Below are 20,727 nucleotides of genomic sequence, written 5' to 3' on the forward strand. Positions count from 1 at the left end.
AACTACCTTCTGCCAGCAGGTGGCGCTATGACAGACTCAATGTTGTTATGTGGATGTGTTCAGAAGAGGACTTTTATTCACCATGTTAAGTTTCACGCTGATCGGACATTGTGTGGTTGAGTTATAAGCCAAAATTCCTTCCGTAACTAGGTGGCGCTATGACTGACTCAATATTGGCATGTATATGTGTTCAGGAGAGGACTTTTATCAAGCATGTGAAGTTTCAGGCTGATCGGAAATTGTGTGGTTGAGTTATAACCATTTCCTGTTCCATGGCGAAGCGTTGAGGTTTGTCATGCCACAACGGACACGCCTTTCTGCGAAAACTCTAGATCTTCACAATATATCATCGCTAGAGCTTTCAGATGACACCACCCATATTTGGTGCTGATACTATAAAATTTGTGAGAGGAGTTCGTTACAGTGTAAAACATGTCATTTCCTGTGGCCAGCAGGTGGCGCTATAACTTTTCCTGGATATCGGCATGTTAAAGTTTTCAGGTCAGGACTGTTATCAAACGTGTGTATTTTGAGGCAGATCGGATAATGCATGCCTGAGTTATAACGACTTCCTGTTTTGTGGCGAATCTTCAAAGTTTGCGAGGCCGCCACGGACACGCCCATCGACAAAAACTCTAAATCTTCGCAATTTAACATCGCCAAGGCCTTTAGATGACAAAACCCAATTTTGGTGTCGATCGGATAAAATCCCTAGGAGGAGTTCGTCAAAATACAGCGCCTGGAAATGGCAAAAATACCACTTATTCGCCGCAGGAAGTTAAAAATATCCGACTTACTGTTGGGTTTGAGATATGGCTCCAAGAGACTTTTTCGTATGTTTTGGCGTGTTTGAGGTGTGTGCCAATTTTCGTGCATGTGCGTGATTCGTAGATCGGGGGCTCGTCCGTTTAATTTTTATAGGTGGCGCTGTCGAGTCATATTGCCACGCCCACTTCAATATTGTTATGTGGATGTGTTCAAGAGAGGACGTTTATCAACCAAGTAAAGTTTCAGGCAGATCGGACTTTGTGTGGTTGAGTTATAAGGACTTCCTGTTTCATGGCGAAGCGTTGAGGTTTGTCATGCCGCCACGGACACGCCCCTCTGCGAAAATTCTAGATCTTCACAATATATCATCGCTACAGCTTTCAGATAACACAACCCAAATTTGGTGCTGATACAAAAAAAATTGTGGGAGGAGTTTGTTACATTGTAAAACATGTCATTTCCTGTGGCCAGCAGGTGGCGCTATAACTATATCTGGATATTGGCATGTACACGTGTTCAGGTCAGGACTCTTATCAAACGTGTGAATTTTGAGGCAGATCGGATAATGCATGCCTGACTTATAACGACTTCCTGTTTTGTGGCGAATCGTCAAAGTTTGCGAGGCCGCCACAGACACGCCCATCGACGAAAACTCTAAAGCTTCGCAATTTAACATCGCCAAGGCCTTTAGATGACAAAACCCAATTTTGGTGTCGATCGGATAAAATCCCTAGGAGGAGTTCGTTAAAATACAACGCCTGGAAATGGCAAAATCGCCACTTTTTCGCCGCAGGAAGTACAAAATATCCGACTTCCTGTTGGGTTTGAGATATGGCTCCAAGAGACTTTTTCGTATGTTTTGGCATGTTTGAGGTGTGTGCCAATTTTCGTGCATGTGCGTGATTCGTGGATCGGGGGCTCGTCCGTTTAATTTTTCTAGGTGGCGCTGTCGAGTCATTTTGCCACGCCCACTTCCGAAACCCCTAAAACCCAGCCATTTACACCGCGTTTGGTGTGTGTGCAAATTTTCGTGAGTTTTCGGGCATGTTTAGACCCTCAAAAGTGCCCCGGTTGGGGGCGGAATAATAATAATAATAATAATTAAAGCTGCAAGCAGCGATGATAGGGACCTCGCACCCGGGCTCACCGCCACCCGGTGGCCTCAGGATGACAGAGAACAGCGAACAGTAATAATTTAAGCCGATATGTTTAAATCACAAATTTATGTCAAACTTCCTCCTGTCACCAAGTGGCACTATAACTGTGACTCAAGATTGGCATGTAGATGTCTTCAGGAGAGAATTCTTATCAACCATGTGAATTTTCAGGCAGATCAGTCATTTTGTGGCTGATTTATAAGCCAAACTACCTTCTGCCAGCAGGTGGCACTATGAATGATTTAATTTTGTTATGTGGATGTGTTCAGGAGAAGACTTTTATCAACCATGTGAAGTTTCAGGCTGATCACATTTTGTGTGGTTGAGTTATAATGCAAACTACATTCTGCCAGCAGGTGGCGCTTTGACTGTGACTCAAGATTGGCATGTAGATGCCTTCAGTAGAGGAATCTTATCCACCATGTGATTTTTCAGCCAGATCTGACATTGTTCGGCTGAGTTATATTTAATTTCCCGTTGCCAGCAGGTGGCGCTATGACTGTGACTCCATATTGGCATGTAGATGTCTTCAAGAGAGGAATTTAATCAACCATGTATAGTTTCAGGCAGATCAGACATTGTGTGGCTGAGTTATAAGCCAAACTACCTTCTACCAGCAGGTGGCGCTATTAGAGACTCAATATAATTATGTAGATGTGCACGGGAGAGTACTTTCATCAACCATGTGAAGTTTCAGGCAGATCAGACATTGTGTGGTGTAGTTATAAGGACTTCCTGTTCCATGGCGAAGCGTTGAGGTTTGTCATGCCGCCACGGACACGCCCCTCTGCAAAAACTTTAGATCTTCACAATATATCATCGCTAGAGCTTTCAGATGACAACACCCAATTTTGGTGCTGATACAATAAAATTTGGTGAAGTAGTATGTTACAATGTAAAACATGTCGTTTCCTGTGGCCAGCTGGTGGCGCTATAACTCTATCTGGATATTGGCATGTAAACGTGTTCAGGTCAGGACTCTTATTAAACATGTGAATTTTGAGGCAGATCGGATAATGCATGCCTGAGTTATAATGACTTCCGGTTTTGTGGCGAATCGTTAAAGTTTGCAAGGCCGCCACGGACACGGCTATCGACAAAACCTCTAAAGCTTCGCAATTTAACATCGCCAAGGCCTTTAGATGACAAAACCCAATTTTGGTGTCGATAGCATAAAATCCCTAGGAGGAGTTTGTTAAGATACAAAGCCTGGAAATGGCAAAAATGCCACTTATTTGCCGCAGGAAGTTAAAAATATCTGACTTCCTGTTGGGTTTGAGATATGGCTCCAAGAGACTTTTTCGTATGTTTTGGCGTGTTTAAGGTGTGTGCCAATTTTCGTGCATGTGCGTGATTCATAGATCAGGGGCTCGTCCGATTAATTTTTGCAGGTGGCGCTGTCGAGTCAATTTGCCACGCCCACTTCAATATTGTCATGTGGATGTGTTCAGGAGAGGACTTTTATCAACCATGTGATGTTTCGGGGAGATCGGACATTGTGTGGTTGAGTTATAAGGACTTCCTGTTCCATGGCGAAGCGTTGAGGTTTGTCATGCCGCCATGGACACGCCCCTCTGCGAAAACTCTAGATCTTTACAATATATCATCGCTAGAGCTTTCAGATAACACAACCCAAATTTGGTGCTGATACGAAAAAATTTGTGGGAGGAGTTTGTTACACTGTAAAACATGTCATTTCCTGTGGCCAGCAGGTGGCGCTATAACTTTATCTGGATATCGGCATATAAACGTGTTCAGGTCAGGACTCTTATCAAGCGTGTGAATTTTGAAGCAGATCGGATAATGCATGCCTGAGTTATAACGACTTCCTGTTTTGTGGCGAATCATCAAAGTTTGCGAGGCCGCCACGGACACGCCCATCGACGAAAACTCTAAAGCTTCGCAATTTAACATCGCCAAGGCCTTTAGATGACAAAACCCAATTTTGGTGACGATCGGATAAAATCCCTAGGAGGAGTTCGTTAAAATACAACGCTTGGAAATGGCAAAAACGCCACTTTTTCGCCGCAGGAAGTCAAAAATATCCGACTTCCTGTTGGGTTTGAGATATGGCTCCAAGAGACTTTTTCGTATGTTTTGGCGTGTTTGAGGTGTGTGCCAATTTTCGTGCATGTGTGTGATTCATGGATCGGGGGCTCGTCCGTTTAATTTTTCTAGGTGGCGCTGTCGAGTCATTTTGCCACGCCCACTTCCGAGACCCATATCAACCTGCTATTTACACCGGGTTTGGTGTGTGTGCAATTTTTCGTGAGTTTTCGGGCATGTTTAGACCCTCAAAAGTGCCCCGATTGGGGGCGGAATAATAATAATAATAATAATAATAATAAAAAACGGAGCAATTCCAATAGGGCCTACGCACCGTTTCGGTGCTCGGTCCCTAATTAAAGCTGCAAGCAGCGATGATAGGGACCTCGCACCCGGGCTCACCGCCGCCCGGTGACCTTACAATGACAGAGAACAGCGAACAATATTAATTTAAGCCAATATATAAAAAAAATCTAAGAAAATCACAGATTTATGCCAAACTTCCTCCTGTCAGCAGGTGGCGCTATAACTGTGACTTAAGATTGGCATGTAGATGTCTTCCGGAGAGGAATCTTATCAACCATGTGAAGTTTCAGGCACATGGGACATTGTGTGGCTGAGTTACAAGCCCAACTACCTTCTGCCAGCAGGTGGCGTTATGACTGACTCAATATTGTTATGTGGATGTGTTCAGGAGCGGACTTTTATCAACCATGTGAAGTTTCAGGCAGATCAGAGATTGTGTGGAGATTGTGTTTTAAGACAAACTACATTCTGCCAGCAGGTGGCGCTATGAAAGACTCAATATTATTATGTAGATGTGTTTAGGAGAGGACTTTCATCCACCATGTGACATTTTAGGCAGATCTGACATTGTTTGGCCGAGTTACAAGCCAAAATTCCTTCTGCCAGCAGGTGGCGCTATGACTCTGACTTATTATTACTATGTACATGTGCTCAAGAGAGGACTTTCATCAACCATGTGAAGTTTCAGGCAGATCGGACATTGTGTGGCCGAGTTACAAGACAAACTATCTTCTGCCAGCAGGTGGCGCTATGACTGACTCAATATTGTTATGTGGATGTGTTCAGGAGAGGACTTTTATCAATCATGTGAAGTTTCAGGCAGATCAGACATTGTGTGGTTGAGTTATAAGAATTTTCTGTTCCATGGCGAAGCGTTGAGGTTTGTCATGCCACCACAGACACGCCCCTTTGCAAAAACTCTAGATCTTTACAATATATCATCGCTAGAGCTTTCAGATGACACCACTCTATTTTGGTGCTGGTACGGGAAAGTTTGTGGGAGGAGTTTGTTACAGTGTCAAACATGACATTTCCTGTGGCCAGCAGGTGGCGCTATAACTGTAACTGGATATCGGCACGTAAACCTGTTCAGGTCAGGACTGTTATTAAATGTGTGAATTTTGAGGCAGATCGAATAATGCATCCCTGAGTTATAAAGACTTCCTGTTTTGTGGCGAATCATCAAAGTTTGCGAGGCCGCCACGGACACGCCCATCTATGAAATCTCTAAAGCTTCGCAATTTAACATCACCAAGGCTTTAAGATGACAAAACCCAATTTTGGTGTTTATCAGATAAAATCCCTAGGAGGAGTTCGTTAAAATACAACGCCTGAAAATGGCAAAAGCGCCACTTTTTCGCCACAGGAAGTTAAAAATATCCGACTTCCTGTTGGGTTTGAGATATGGCTCCAAGAGACTTTTTCGTATGTTTTGGCATGTTTGAAGTGTGTGCCAATTTTTGTGCATGTGAGTGATTCGTAGATCGGGGGCTCGTCCGTTTAATTTTTCTAGGTGGCGCTGTCGAGTCATTTTGCCACGCCCACTTCAATATTGTTATGTGGATGTGTTCAAGAGATGACGTTTATCAACCATGTGAAGTTTCAGGCTGATCGGACATTGTGTGGTTGAGTTATAAGGACTTCCTGTTCCATGGCGAAGCGTTGAGGTTTGTCAAACCGCCATGGACACGCCCCTCTCCGAAAACTCTAGATCTTCACAATATAACATCGCTAGAGCTTTCAGATAACACCACTCAATTTTGGTGTTGATACGATAAAATTTGTGGGAGGAGTTTATAACTCCGTAAATCATGTAATTTCCTGTGGCCAGCAGGTGGCGCTGTAACTGTATCTGGATAGTGGCATGTAAACGTGTTCAGGTTAGGACGCTTATCAAGCGTGTGAATTTTGAGGCAGATCTGATAATGCATGCCTGAGTTATAACGACTTCCTGTTTTGTGGCGAATCGTCAAAGTTTGCGAGGCCGCCACGGACACGCCCATCGACGAAAACTCTAAAGCTTCGCAATTTAACATCGCCAAGGCCTTTAGATGACAAAACCCAATTTTGGTGTCGATCGGATAAAATCCCTAGGAGGAGTTCGTTAAAATACAACGCCTGGAAATGGCAAAAACGCCACTTTTTCGCCGCAGGAAGTTAAAAATATCCGACTTCCTGTTGGGTTTGAGATATGGCTCCAAGAGACTTTTTCGTATGTTTTGGCATGTTTGAGGTGTGTGCCGATTTTCGTGCATGTGCGTGATTCATATATTGGGGGCTCGTCCGTTTAATTTTTCTAGGTGGCGCTGTCGAGTCATTTTGCCACGCCCACTGCCGAGACCCATATCAACCTGCTATTTACACCGGGTTTGGTGTGTGTGCAAATTTTCATGAGTTTTCGGGCATGTTTAGACCCTCAAAAGTGCCCCGATAGGGGGCGGAATAATAATAATAATAATAATAATAATAAAAAACGGAGCAATTCCAATAGGGCCTACGCACCGTTTCGGTGCTCGGTCCCTAATAATAATAATAAAAAACGGAGCAATTCCAATAGGGCCTACGCACCGTTTCGGTGCTCGGTCCCTAATAATAAACGGAGCAATTCCAATAGGGCCTTGCACCGTTCGGTGCTCGGTCCCTAATAAAAAACGGAGCAATTCCAATAGGGCCTACGCACCGTTTCGGTGCTCGGTCCCTAATAATAAAAAACGGAGCAATTCCAATAGGGCCTACGCACCGTTTCGGTGCTCGGTCCCTAATAAACAGAGCAATTCCAATAGGGCCTACGCACCGTTTCGGTGCTCGGTCCCTAATAATAATAAACGGAGCAATTCCAATAGGGCCTTGCACCGTTTGGTGCTCGGTCCCTAATTACCTTTCCAATCTCAGCTCCTAAAACCAGGATTCCCTCTCCTCTCCTCCTCACCACAACACACAAAAACCTTAAAACATTATGCAATTCTGAATACCTCAAAACGTCATGTGATTCTGAATGTGCCTCACACAGGTGAGTGGGCTTGACAAACCACCTGTATAAACACTCTTTCATCTCTGACAATGTTCCAGACACTTGCAGCAGTTTGCATATTTGACACTTATTTACAATCACTCCAAATCTCTAGAACATTGAGTGTTTCTGGGTGTGCTTCACACAGGTGAGTGGGCTTGACAAACCACCTGTAAAAATCTTCTCTCCATATGCACCTGACGCTTTACTTAAACTCTATCTTACAAGGACTCAATAAGGACAATGTATGTACCACAAATCATGTTGCACTACTTGTTTTCTTCAATCTTTTTTGTAGCACAATATCTTGCACAATATCGTTCTGCTTCATGTAAAAGCACTTGTATAGTCTGTCTTAGGTCATGTGCATAGTTAAGTATTTATAGTACATGAATAGTTATAAGTTGTTATAGTTAATCTGCTCTTGTATGTTAGTTATGTATAGGTTTAAAATAGTCCTTACTTTCAGTGTTGTGTTCATATTTATGACTATGTTTATGTGACCCTGTGAGACATGACATTTCATTCTACTGTATGTACAAACATGTATTGAAAAGACAATAAAGCTTGACTTGACTAACGTTGTGATTTAGATCCTGATTGGTTATTTCATGGCTTATAGTGTTTTAATAAAGACATTTTTAAAATCACTGTAGGATAAAAACTTCACATATTTAGTCACAGAATTTGTGTAATGGTTTTGTTGCTAAAAGTTGCTAAATGCAGGTTGATATTTTTGCTAGAAGTTGCTAAATTATCTTCTGATGTAGTGTGATGATTTATTTACATAGCCATGATACAAAACTGCATCACTGTGTAAAATAAAAAGTCAAATGGTTTAAAATGATTGCCTATCTTATGTAAAAAAAAGGTGATTTTAAATATTAAACTGGATTTGTTAAGAAAAAAAGTATTGCAAAAAAATATAATATATAATATATCAAATATTTTTTATGATCAGATATTTTAATTTTTAATACATTCATTTTCTTTTCAACTTAGTCCCTTTATTTATCTGGGGTCACCAAAGCGGATTGAACAGCCAACGTATCCGGCATATGTTTTGCGTAGCGAATGTCCTTCCAGCTGCAACCCATAACTGGGAAATTTTTTAAATGCAATGTTACACAATTGCATGCATTAACATTTTTTCTTCTGTTGAACACAAATAAGATGTTTTGAAGAAAGCTGAAAACCTGTAACTGTTGACTTCCATAGTAGAAAACCAAACAAGAAAAACAAATACTATGGTAGTAAATGGTTACATGTTTTTTAGTTTTCTTCAGTACATCTTATTGTGTGTTTAGCAGAAGAAAGAAACTCTTTTTGGACAAGTAAAGGATGAGTAAACGAGAATTATATTTTATTTTTGTGTGAACTATGATTTTAAATTTTATTTCAAGTACACTAAACATTCTATAACAAAATGACCAGTGCATTTTCCCCATATAATTTATTGTTACATAATCAATTTTAGGTACAAGCTAATTTCAAGATGTAATATACATGAGCAATTAGCAAATAGCTGTGGTTTCCTGTTGTACAATTATAATAAAGTATGTGCTTTTTATCATTTGAACAACTTTTTAAACGTTAAATGTTGCCAACAAAATGTTTAGGAGGGGTTATCATGACACATATAGCCAGGGTAGTCTAAAGACCTCCTGAATCTAGCAACATTGCAGTTGTTCGGTGGAGATGACTCTCATTAAGTCAGTTGATTTATGAACCGTTATTTGTCGAATCGTTAAAACAGATGCATTGGTTTACTGGAAATATCCTTCTTTAAATAATGAGTCTTTCAAAGGTGAGGCATTCATGTACGTTGTTTATGATACATTTTACGTACAAGTCCCGCGTTGTAGTAAATTTCCGCCTCGCGACAGGCCTCCTCTTTGATGTCGGAGATGGTCAAACGGTTCAAGGGGGTTCCTACAAAAAGAAAAGCAGTTGAGTTCAGCATTTCTCCTCTAGGCCTACAAACTTACTCTGGTGAAATGAATGCGTTACCTGGCAAAGCTCGGACGTGAATCATGCCAATGATATTTGATTGTAACCTTCCAAAAAGATTTAAAAACTTCATTTCTTCAAGCAACGAAAGCACAGATTTGTGTTATAATGGTCACGTGACTGGTCAAAGGTTACTGAGAGAAAGTGTGGACATAATGCCAAACCACACTGTATATAGTCTACATGCTTATACTACTGCTGCTGCTGTATATTGCAGTATATAGTGCATTTCTAAGGGGGCGCCAGTCAATACACTGGAAACTTATGTGCCTGCATGACCCACTAGCAGAAACTAACAAAATAATGCGCTTTATCACATTGACAACACTTGCCATCTCAAACGGCCAGCCAAATACAGCCCAAACTTCGCATTCCGTACATATATGACATTACAGATCAATCAAATCCAACTATTCAACCCGCGCACTTGGATTGTTTACATCTTGAGCCTGCTAGCCATGTGCTCAACGCACTTCCGCTACCTCAACACCGCCCCCGCAAGACGTCATCAAACACACGCCTCATTTTGCCGGCAAAATCTTCATGTTTCTAAACTTTGTTTTATTGGCCACTTAATGTCTGATGTACAACGCTGATATTTTGCACGCTCGTTGCGCGCTGTTGTCAGTCCTTCGGCGTTTTTAATCGCGGTGCTTCGTTGTCATTCTAGGAGAGCGGGGATTTTAAATGACCCGCGTTGACGGCCCCTTTTAACGACTGCTGGCGGGTTATAAGACAAGGCGCAAAAATACTGGCGCCAGCGCAGAACGAGCGGACTGCGGAACACATCACATCCCGGCCATATGCTGCCTGCTTACAGACTACTGGAGGAGTTTTACCAAATAATGCCTCGTGTAACATCATACTAACTTTTGCAGTCGAGGATACCCTTGGAGAGAAGTCATTTTCGGAGAGCATCACGTTAAGGTACGCGCGTTGCACAATCGATTGGTTGTTTAAGATCGACAAAAGTAGTATTAAACTTGTAATATACACTTAATGGTTTTGAGAAAGCAACTTTGGAGATGTCGGATTGCCTAGAGTTTAGTTTTTAACTTTGAGCTCCTGCGAGAGCGCCTTCAATGAAATGAGGAATAATGATTGGCTCGGCCATTTTCTGACTCCCTTGGGTAGAGCTACGAAAACGTGCTGTTTTAATAAAAATACCAGGCTAATATTAGCGTATGGTTGGTTTGATTGGAAAATATAGACTGTGGAGTGCGTATATCTGTGTTCTTGAAGTAATATGTTTAGGTTTTCGTGTGGATTTGACCTCCTAAACACTGTGGCCAGCTGTACTTCCCCGCGCCAAAGCGCTTTGTGAAGACTTTACACATGAGGGGGGGTTGGGATTAAACTCTACAAATCGGACATTTTTATAAAGTAACACTTGTTTTTTTAGGCTCTCGACATTCAAGGAGGTTACACGCGTGGATATCATGCCAAGCAAGAAAGTGTAAGTTTCGTGTTCGTGTCTTTTTAAGGCTGTTTTGACCATCGATGTTCATGGAAAGTTGCAGCCGAGTTGGCCCAGTTAGTGACTTGCACAGAGTTTCAGGCCAATCTGGAAATGTAAAGATATGTTTCTTTTCGATGCAGGCTACAAACAGAACAGATCAACACTACAGATGAAGCTCCTAAAACAACTTCAGTGCGTCCCAGGAAGAGAAAAGCAGACGTGGCTATTGTAAGGGAGCTACTTGCACCTTTGTGTACTTTCTATAAATAAACGTAATGTACGTCTTTAATCACTCAATTTTTTTTTGTTTTCATTCACAGCATTTACAAGATCCAGATGAAGAGGTAACAGAGATGACAAGAAAGAAACAATGTGCATCCCAGGTAAGGATATGTGTATCAGACCACCAGTCATATCATGTCAGTGGAGTTCAGCCAATTTTTATTTTAGATGTATGTATTATTTATGTGTATGTATTAATAATTGTGCATATGCACCAGGATGGGCTAAAGTTTGATTAACCAGTGCATTTTAAGCTTGGATAGGAATATAGTCTAATATCAAAATAATTTTTTCATTTTCAAGAAGAGCTGTTAATCTTTAATTAAATGATTTAGTTGCTGTTAAGGGAATATAGTAAATGAAAAGTAAAAGTTGTAAATAATTTTGCTTAAGATGACATTAGTCATGTAAATCGCGTCACCGATCAAATCTGCATTTAAGAATTTCAATGTCAAATCGCTTGGTGGTTTAGTGTTTGTTATAAAACTGTGTAATGTGAAATGGCCTATCTGCTTGTTAAGTGATGATGTATGTAATACTGTTTCCGGGTTCAAGCCGCCATTCATTTGAGTGGAGAAATCACTCGTTTATGATCACGTTTTATTCCTATCACACACTAAAGTAAATTGTATATAAAATCATAGTGTACACAACAATCTCTAAGCTTGCTGCATAACAAATACCAAAAATGTAACGATTAAAAAAAAAAAATCACTTTCTGACATCGGATATTAGGCATGGACATGTATACTGCGATTGTGATTTTCGAAAGTATTAAATCGCTTTGTAAACGTTTATTATTACCATTTCATGAGTCTCCCAATTCAGTTAAATAGAGCGCTTTGACCCAGAAGCCGCTTCGCGTGACGTCACACTTAACAAGCGGATTAGCTAATGACATTGTAGCTCGAACACGTACAAGTGTTGCTTAATAGAAATGGCTAATTTATAAATTAAAAATAAGAGTTGCAACCAATTCCATTCACATTTTCAGTCATGCAAGTCTTTACAAAGTGATTTTAGTGCTGGTATGTAGATCCGACCGTAATATTAAAGAAGTCAAATGTACTCCGAAACCATCATGTTAACTTTATCACAATTTGTTTTCTTTATACAAGGAGTCGCATAGAAACTTAAGCATCGATCTCTAGGATTAATGTTCAGTATATTCAATTCATGCTTTATTTATACAGTGCCTTTACAATGTAGATTTGTGTCAAAGCAGCTAACATAGAAGTTCTAGTTGAAAGTGTCAGTGTAGTATATATGAACTATATTCTTTGTTTTGATTTTAGCATTGTCAGACTGTTAAACAGCTGAGGCACACCAATCAGGAATTGTAACTTTAACATTTTTTTGCAATCTTAGCAAAAAAAAAAAAATGCAGAATCAAGGATGTGAAAAAATTCAAGGGCTTGTCCTCTGCATGACGTTGCCTGATAGTAATCACTCATACTTTTGATCATCATAAGTGATGAGGTTTAATCTCATGGTTTGAATTTACATCACAAGCTTTTGAGCCATGGATGGTCCTATTCAAAATGGCATTGAAGCCTGCCATAGTTGCAGAGGGCGGGCTTTTGGATTTGTTTATATCCGTTAGAGCACTTAGCTTTTTTTGTTCTCTCCTCTCTTCTTGTCCTCCTGCTCAGGCCTGCTGGAATCCCGACACAGGTTACACAAGCCCATGCAGGCGGATCCCCACACCTGATGAAGTCGAGGAACCGGTTGCTTTTGGCAGCGTGGGATTTACGCAGTATGCATCAGAAAGCATTTTCATTACCCCCACACGCTCTACCCCTCTTCCGGCTCTTTGGTGAGATTTATTACTTTCAAAAAGCCGTTTAGCAATGTTAGATAGTCTTGTGAACTTTTCTTGTACAAAAGATATCTTGTCTGACTAGTCATCTTTGTTTACATTCTTTACGGCTTACTTCAGGGGGAAATGTATAAGGGTTGACATGTAAAATGTATTATTAAGAAGTGATCTTCAGCCTGATGTGTATTTGTGGGGCTAAGGAGACTTGATTTATGTCATTGGGTTGTGTTTGGAGGATACTAACTTTAATTCTGTTTCCTATAGCTGGGCAAGCAAAGATGAAGTTTGGAACAACCTGCTCGGAAAAGACAAGCTTTACCTGCGAGATACACGTGTTATGGAGAGACATCCAAATCTTCAACCCAAAATGAGAGCGATTCTGCTGGACTGGCTAATGGAGGTTTGTAATAGTTGTTTAACCATTTACACGTCCTAATCTAATCTCATTAACAAGGGTGGAGACATTGCGAGTTCAGCCTTTCTTGTCTAAATCTCAAGTTGTTTACAAAGGCATTTCCCAAGTTGTCAGGTTTCCTGTCAGTAAAAGGAAAATCCCTACAAATAAATCCCAGAATGCAATCTATTTGATGGAGTGCGAGAACACTGATTGGTTAATGAAAGATTCATGCTTGTCTGCAATATTTGTTTTCATAAATTGCAACTAAAATACCTTTCAGTGTCTAAAACACACGTGCCTTTTAGCTCTTAGAAAAATGCTCATCACTTTTGAAAGCTGCATCACACTAGAGGTAAAATCAGGCATGCGTTCTGGTTTTGGTTTGGGGGCTGTCGGTTCAGCTTTTCTACTAAATGAATTGCAGAATAATGGTATCTATTGTGTGTCTTTCTACTTCATTTAGAAAACAAAATTACTCCTTTTTTATCAAATTCAAAACTTGAGTTTGTGTTTGAATGATAATTCATTAGGGTTCTCTGGGAAAAAAACAGGACCAAAGTTCTAAACATGCAACAGGCTTTATAATAGATTAGGTGCCCTAAATGTGTTACAATTTAAAGTCCTCAGTTTCACCCCTAAAGGGTTTCTGCAGGGTCTTAAAGTCTTAATGTCTTAAATTTCGGGGGAAAAAAAACTAATTTTTACAGTCTCCAATCCACTGAAATGTTGTTTTGTAGGTCTTAAGTCATTTTAAACGGGTCTTAATTTTCCTACTTAAAGCTATACCCAATTGGGACAATACCTGCCCAATCACTAACAATATATTTCTATAGATGTTTTAAGAAACATTTATTGCTTGACTCTATTTATATATTAATATTGTTTAATTATCATCTTTACAATAATATTTGTTTTTAATGTTTTTATTTTTACTTTTTAAGGTTTTATTTTGGCCATTTAATTTTATTTTTTTTTTTTAGCATTTTACCTTGTGTAAGCCTGAAATTTCATTATGGTCTTTAATTTGACTTGAAACCTGCAGAAACCCTGTATTCCTGAGTAGCAGTTCATATTAGCATGTTGATGCATCCTAAAATTCATTATATTCCACATATCTCCTTTTTTTCCCCTCTTTTTATTATTATATATTTTTATATGAAGTAACTTGCCCTTTTTATGATGTGTAAATTCCATCCAATCCATATGCATCAAACAGACATGCAGCAATATAATTGAGTGCAAAATAATAGACTAATACATATTTTGCAGTTATGACCAAATCATACTCTGTAGTACAGAGAAGGATGCTTGGCTAGAAAAATACTTTTCTATTTAAAGATTAAGCCATAGTTAATCTAATATAAAAAAGGAAAACAAACCATCTTGCATTTTATCCCTTGTTGTGCTAAAACATACTGAGCTATGACTTCAAAACCAGCGTAACAAGTCTCATTTGTGTACAGTTATGATCCTCACATGATCTGTGTACATAACCTAAGCTTTGCATTAAATAAGTCTTTATGGGGGTGAGGGGGTTTAAACTAGGCATGGGATGATAATCGTTCTCAAGGTATACTGTGGTTTGGACAAGTAAAGGTTTTAAAACTGCAAACATTTTCTGCTATGTCATTCCTATGATGGATGTAAGATTTCTTTTTGTATTATTTACATTTTTTTTAGGACAACAGTTACTTCAGTAGAAAATATATCCAAGGTGCCGTTTTTTTTTTAAATGGTTAGAAATCTGTGTTTTTGATACTACTGAAGTAAGTAAAAGTCAATGATTCATTTGAATTATTCAGCCTGACATGTTTACTGATCCAAAATATTTTAAATGTTTCTCAAAATAAAATATATTGTGTTCAAAGAGGGATATTCTTTTTATATGTTTACCCAGACATATCAAACAAATATATTTTAGAGCAGTAACCAAAATACCATGAAACCGTGATCTTTTTATCCAAGGTTATTATGCTGTCAAAATCTTATACCAGCCCATGCCTAGCTTGAACCCAAAGGACTCTTTCAGGAAACGAATAATCATGATTGGATTAGCATTTTTTTTATGGTATTTCATTTAATACTGAAGTGTTAAACGATTGACTAACTGACCTCTGTCTGCTGTCTTTCAGGTTTGTGAGGTGTACAAGTTACACAGAGAAACATTTTATTTGGGTCAGGACTACTTTGATCGGTTCATGGCCACACAAGAAAATGTCCTGAAAACAACGCTACAGCTTATAGGCATCTCCTGTCTCTTTATAGCTGCCAAAATGGAAGTAAGTTTTACTTTCACATGCCCTTGCACTTCAACCTGAACTTTTGATAAGGGCTGTAATAGTGAGTGAATGAGTGTTGTTCTTGTTGTAGGGAAAATGCAGAATAATATAAACCTGTTTGCTTTTTTTTTTTTTTTTTTTAAAGGAAATTTACCCTCCTAAGGTGCATCAGTTTGCTTATGTTACTGATGGGGCCTGCACAGAGGATGACATTCTTAGCATGGAGATTATCATCATGAAGGTATATTGTCTTTATATCAGTTAACCTCAGTACCATGCCTAAACCTGCAGCTCCTGTGTAATATGATGAAATGGACTTGACTTTACTCCATTTGTTGTTTAGGAGTTAAACTGGAGTTTGAGTCCTTTAACCCCGGTTGCTTGGCTCAACATCTATATGCAGATGGCCTATCTAAAGGAGACTGCTGAGGTTCTCACGGCCCAGTACCCACAGGCTACATTTGTGCAGATTGCAGAGGTAGGATGGCACAATTAATTGGATTAAATTCGCAATATGGTGTGCGACTATATTTACTGAATAAGGATGCGATTCAATTAAATTTATATTCTGCACATGTCGTATCCTGCCAGTGGCCTGGCAGTGTTCTGTTTTCTTTGGCTTTCTTAAAGCAGTCACAAAACATAATTGGACCCTATGAATTTAGGGTATTGTACCCAAAACAAATCTCACCAATTCTGTTGTGGGTCAACTTTTTATATGGACAGCAAATGAAGCAATTTTGAAAAACACTGTATAGTTTTAGAGGTTTGGAGGAAAATGTATGAATGACATAATTTAGATCTTTGGGGGAACTGTTCCTTTAAAAACCCTTAATGCACGTTAATACGGACATTTTCACTACAAGGTACTAGATATAATTAAGCAAAACCATGCTTTTTTGAATGAGAAGATAAGTTGTTTTACCACATTTGGAATGATTTCAGGAAAAACTGACCCTATGAAGTTATGGTATTGTACCCAAAACTATTGTAATTTGTCTCAATCTCTTGTGGTTCCAAACCTGTTTGACTCTGTATATGGACTGAAAAAGAAGCCATTTTAAAAAATATTTTATAGTCATACGGCCTTGGAACTACTTGGAGGAAAACAATGAATGACATGATTCACATCTTTGGGTAAACTGTCCCTTTAAGAATACTCTGTATGCATGCTAATCTAGACATTTTATTAAAAGTAACTGTAAGAGACCAGTTGTTTGACCACATTTGGAATGAAGAACTTCATTCAAAGAAGAACAGAAAAACTGCTGTAACAAGTTATTTTAGGCTTAACATCTCAGGAGGTATGAAGCGCAAGTAAATCAGCAGAACCATTTGTAATTCTAAAAAAGTTATATAGAAATATGAATGGGATATTTATTTTACACTTTTTGGTTGGATAAAGTAACCTGTCATCAAATTGCTATTCAAATCACCAACAAATTGATTTTATATCTTTTTTTTATTGTCTTATTTTTTTAAGCTCTTGGATCTGTGTATTCTGGATGTAAGGAGTCTGGAGTTTTCTTACAGCCTACTTGCAGCTTCAGCACTCTTCCACTTTTCTTCCCTGGAGCTAGTGATAAAAGTTTCAGGTATACTACTGACTTTATTATTATTATTATTATTACTATTTTAAATTTCTTTTTGGGGTTCCCAATATCATAGATATGACAGAATTGAATTGGTCTTTAGAAGTGACCTTTTATTAATGTATTTCAGGGCTGAAGTGGTGTGATTTGGAGGAGTGTGTACGATGGATGGTTCCTTTCGCCATGTCTATTCGTGAAGCAGGCAGCTCAGCCCTTAAGACATTCAAAGGAATAGCAGCAGATGATATGCACAATATCCAGACACATGTGCCCTACTTGGAATGGCTGGTACGTTTACTTAATGTTTGAAAGTTATCTGTCACTTCCTTTTCTCCGTGGTTTACTCCATTAAATTTCTGGATGCAGCACTTTTTTTGAAAGCACTGGTGTTGCAGGAGTAGCACAAGTCTCATTTAATTTTGAAATAAGTTACAATGGGTTACTACTTGGTTTGCATACATAAATGTGTGTCTTTGTTCCCCTCAATCCATAACAAATGCTTTAAATGTAACCATTCAGAATAGTGACATGTAAGTATAAAACAAACTATATAATGGGAACATTTAATGCACATGTCAAGCATAGCCCACTTAAAAGTGGCATTTTAAAGCTTTAGATGCTTAACATGTTTAACATGCCCCACATTACAGTTTATTAGAAAACCCCCAGTAAGTGTAATCTGACATGCATGTTCAGAAGCAGCCTAATTTGGCTGTTAATGGAGCTGGAATGGTTGCATTATGAGCAGTCTTATCTTAAGATGATCTGATTATCCAAAATCCATGCAGATTGGGGGAGAAAATGTGTGCACTGGTGGGTTGCTTTACAATGGGACTCAAATAGCAGATGAACTAAATGGCAGCGTACATCACATTGGTGAATATCACCTTTCATAATGTTCTCCAGAAATAATGTAGAATTATAGATATAGATAGAGAGCTCTCTCTAAAAGAAATACATTTTATATTTTAATGATATATATATATATATATATATTTATATGGAACCAAAATTGTTAGGACCGCTAGAACCCTTGTCTCCCTCAAGCCTAAATATCTTTTTAAAAGAACATTCCTTAAAGGCTCATTTTACAAGTCTGCTAGAGTTCAACCAAATCTATTTAACCAAGCTTCGGGTCTGACAGAGGCACTGTTTGATTTGCTTAGCATAGATCATTGAATCGGATCGAACCATTAGCATCTCACCCAAATGACAAGTTTCGAATAATTTTTGTAAAGTTCGAGTCTTCTGTAGTTGAATTGTGTACTAAGGCTGAAGAAAAAAAGAAAAGTTGCCATTTTCTAGCCTGATATAGCCATGAACTGTACTCTTGTAATAAAGGAACTCGAAATGCAGCTGATGCAGTGATGTTATGCGGCACTTGAAAATCGGCCATTTTCTATCAAAATAACCAAAGTGACAACCTGGTTGCACAGGGAAATGCTTTGTAACCACAAAGACATTTGTGATAGACAATTCAGAACTGTTTTCAGGCACTGCTTTATCAAAATAATCATTTTGCTACTTCATCAGGGAAAATCATGCCAATGTGCGCAAGCCTTGATAGAAGCCACTTTGGATGAGAAGTTATTAATGTTAGAAATAAATGAACTTGTACTCTCTAAAATTCAAGAAATTATGACTGAGACCAAAATTGTATAATAACTTGATTGCATATGCACACATGCATGTTTACTTTGATATTTAAATAAACTTAACTGGTTTTTGGGGGGTTGTCAGGTTTAACAGACTTTATAACTTTTGGTAGTCTGTCTGGTTCTCAGTTTAGAATTTTTGCATAAATTAGCCCCAGAGTCACAACGCATTTCTTTCAATTCCTCTTATTTCATTTTTCTTTTTTTTTTTTTTTTTTTTTTTTTTTTTTTTTTTGTGTTTCAGGGAAAGGTTCACTCCTATCAGCTAGTGGACATTGAGAGCAGTCAGAGGTCTCCGGTTCCCACTGGAGTGCTTACGCCACCACCAAGCAGCGAGAAGCCAGAGAGCACCATCTCTTGACTTCCTTCATGTATGGAATAGGACGCAGTGCTGACTGATGAATTCAGCTCCGATTTAACAAATCAGTGGCATTACAGGATGCATTCACAAGCATTGGCATAAGACTCGAGACCAAAAATGTGTTTTTTTTTTTTTTTTTTTTTTTTACATTTTGTTTCCCCCCTCATCTCTTTCGCTCTATGCGACTTGAGAAAAGGAAATACTTTTAATGGTCCAAATGTATGGTATTTTAATCTTTTTTAAATTTTCAAACATAGACTACCTGCCAAAATATCAGAGCTGTTATGGCTCTGATTGCTGCTAAAAAAGGGTGGGTCTGGAGCAGATGGAAAGATGACCATAGAGATCCCCCCCGACACAAACACGGGCATGACTCTCTGTGGCTCAGGTTGCCATTTGGACCAGCAAAATCCTGACAGGTTGTCATGGGGACTCGAGTCTCCACTGCCAGAATAGACCAGAGAAATCACCAGCTTCAGAAGCTAGGTCTCAGATTTTTATATTTAAGATTTTCCTCTGGTCAACTTCTGAGTGTTTGTAAACAAATTTGACCGTACACTTTTTTTATAGGTTGTTTTTAAATGAGATGCTGCTACATTTCTCTATATCATATGTTTAAATAAAGCTGCTGTCTCAGACAGTTTTTAACGTTTACCATTTTGGTTTGTTATATGATTGAATTTTTGAAATTCAAGTTTATTTGTACAGCCCTATTCACAAAATTCATTCCAAAGCAGCTTTAAGAAAAGGTGCACGTTATCTAGGGCTGGGTGTTTTAGCCTAAAATCAAAATCTCGATTAATTGAACATTTGAACTCTTATGCCTAATAAACGATTCATTTTTTTCATATTTCACAGACAAGTTTTGTACAGTAAATCAGCTGTTACACATATTACAAGTGAGAGATGTTTGAATAAAGGGTGCATTACTTGATTTTAAAATAATTGTAGGACACACACTTTCTAATATCTATGATTATTTATTGAACATTAGCGTTGGAACAACTGAAATTAAAACACACTACCTAAAACCAAAAGTCACTTAAAAAAAAAAAAGGTGAAAATAAATAACTTGCACTTTTGGAAACAAAATAAATTATTATATTTGAATATAATATTTTCTTATTAAAAGTAAAAAATAAGCAGTATCTCTTCTAAATAAAATACCTCTTGTATATCTTGTACATAATATTTAATCAGTGTTGAACAACTGAAATTAAAACGATGAAAATAACTTTCACTTTTGGAAACAAAATATTTTAGATTTTTTTTTTCATATTAAAGGTATAAAATGAGCAGGATCTCTTCTAAATCAAATAACTCTTGGATATCCCGTTATTAATATTTCAAACAGTGCATTTCTTGCATGTTCTGTTAACAAATATTTTATTGTAAATAATAATTTTAATGTAATGGAAAATACACCGTCTCAAGGAGTCTCTGGCGCAAAAATGGGTCCATCGTCCTACTTGACCACTAGCCAATGAAGTATAAATCAGCCTCAACAGAGCAGGGTCGCATGACTCCACATGTAGAGAAAGTAATTGGATAAAAATTGACCTGGAAAAATTAGATCAACTATAGGT

General features: G+C 38.5%; 2 protein-coding genes across 3 annotated transcripts in view; one reads left to right on the forward strand and one right to left on the reverse strand.

The window, feature by feature from the left end:
- The window catches only part of zgc:162297, a 102,497-nt gene extending 92,701 nt beyond the window's left edge, over window positions 1-9,796 (reverse strand). The window contains exons 1-2 of one of the 2 annotated variants that reach the window (XM_068222307.2): window positions 9,298-9,796; window positions 9,137-9,219 (exon numbers count right to left, since the gene is read on the reverse strand). In XM_068222307.2, coding sequence (XP_068078408.1) covers window positions 9,137-9,219; window positions 9,298-9,370 — 156 coding nt within the window. In that variant the 5' untranslated portion in view covers window positions 9,371-9,796. 2 annotated transcript variants of the gene reach the window in all.
- A 274-nt stretch (window positions 9,797-10,070) lies between these two features.
- Window positions 10,071-19,800, forward strand: ccne1 (cyclin E1). The gene is given in 12 exon segments (NM_130995.1): window positions 10,071-10,224; window positions 10,700-10,753; window positions 10,897-10,984; window positions 11,077-11,139; window positions 12,691-12,854; window positions 13,122-13,257; window positions 15,387-15,533; window positions 15,679-15,774; window positions 15,877-16,011; window positions 17,017-17,128; window positions 17,256-17,413; window positions 19,025-19,800. Coding segments are annotated over 11 exon segments (1,233 nt in total). The 5' UTR covers window positions 10,071-10,224; window positions 10,700-10,736; the 3' UTR covers window positions 19,142-19,800.
- The last annotated feature ends 927 nt before the right edge of the window (window positions 19,801-20,727 follow it).

Source organism: Danio rerio, chromosome 7 (assembly GCF_049306965.1).
Source record: "Danio rerio strain Tuebingen ecotype United States chromosome 7, GRCz12tu, whole genome shotgun sequence".
In the NCBI taxonomy this organism is placed as follows: Eukaryota; Metazoa; Chordata; class Actinopteri; order Cypriniformes; family Danionidae; genus Danio; species Danio rerio.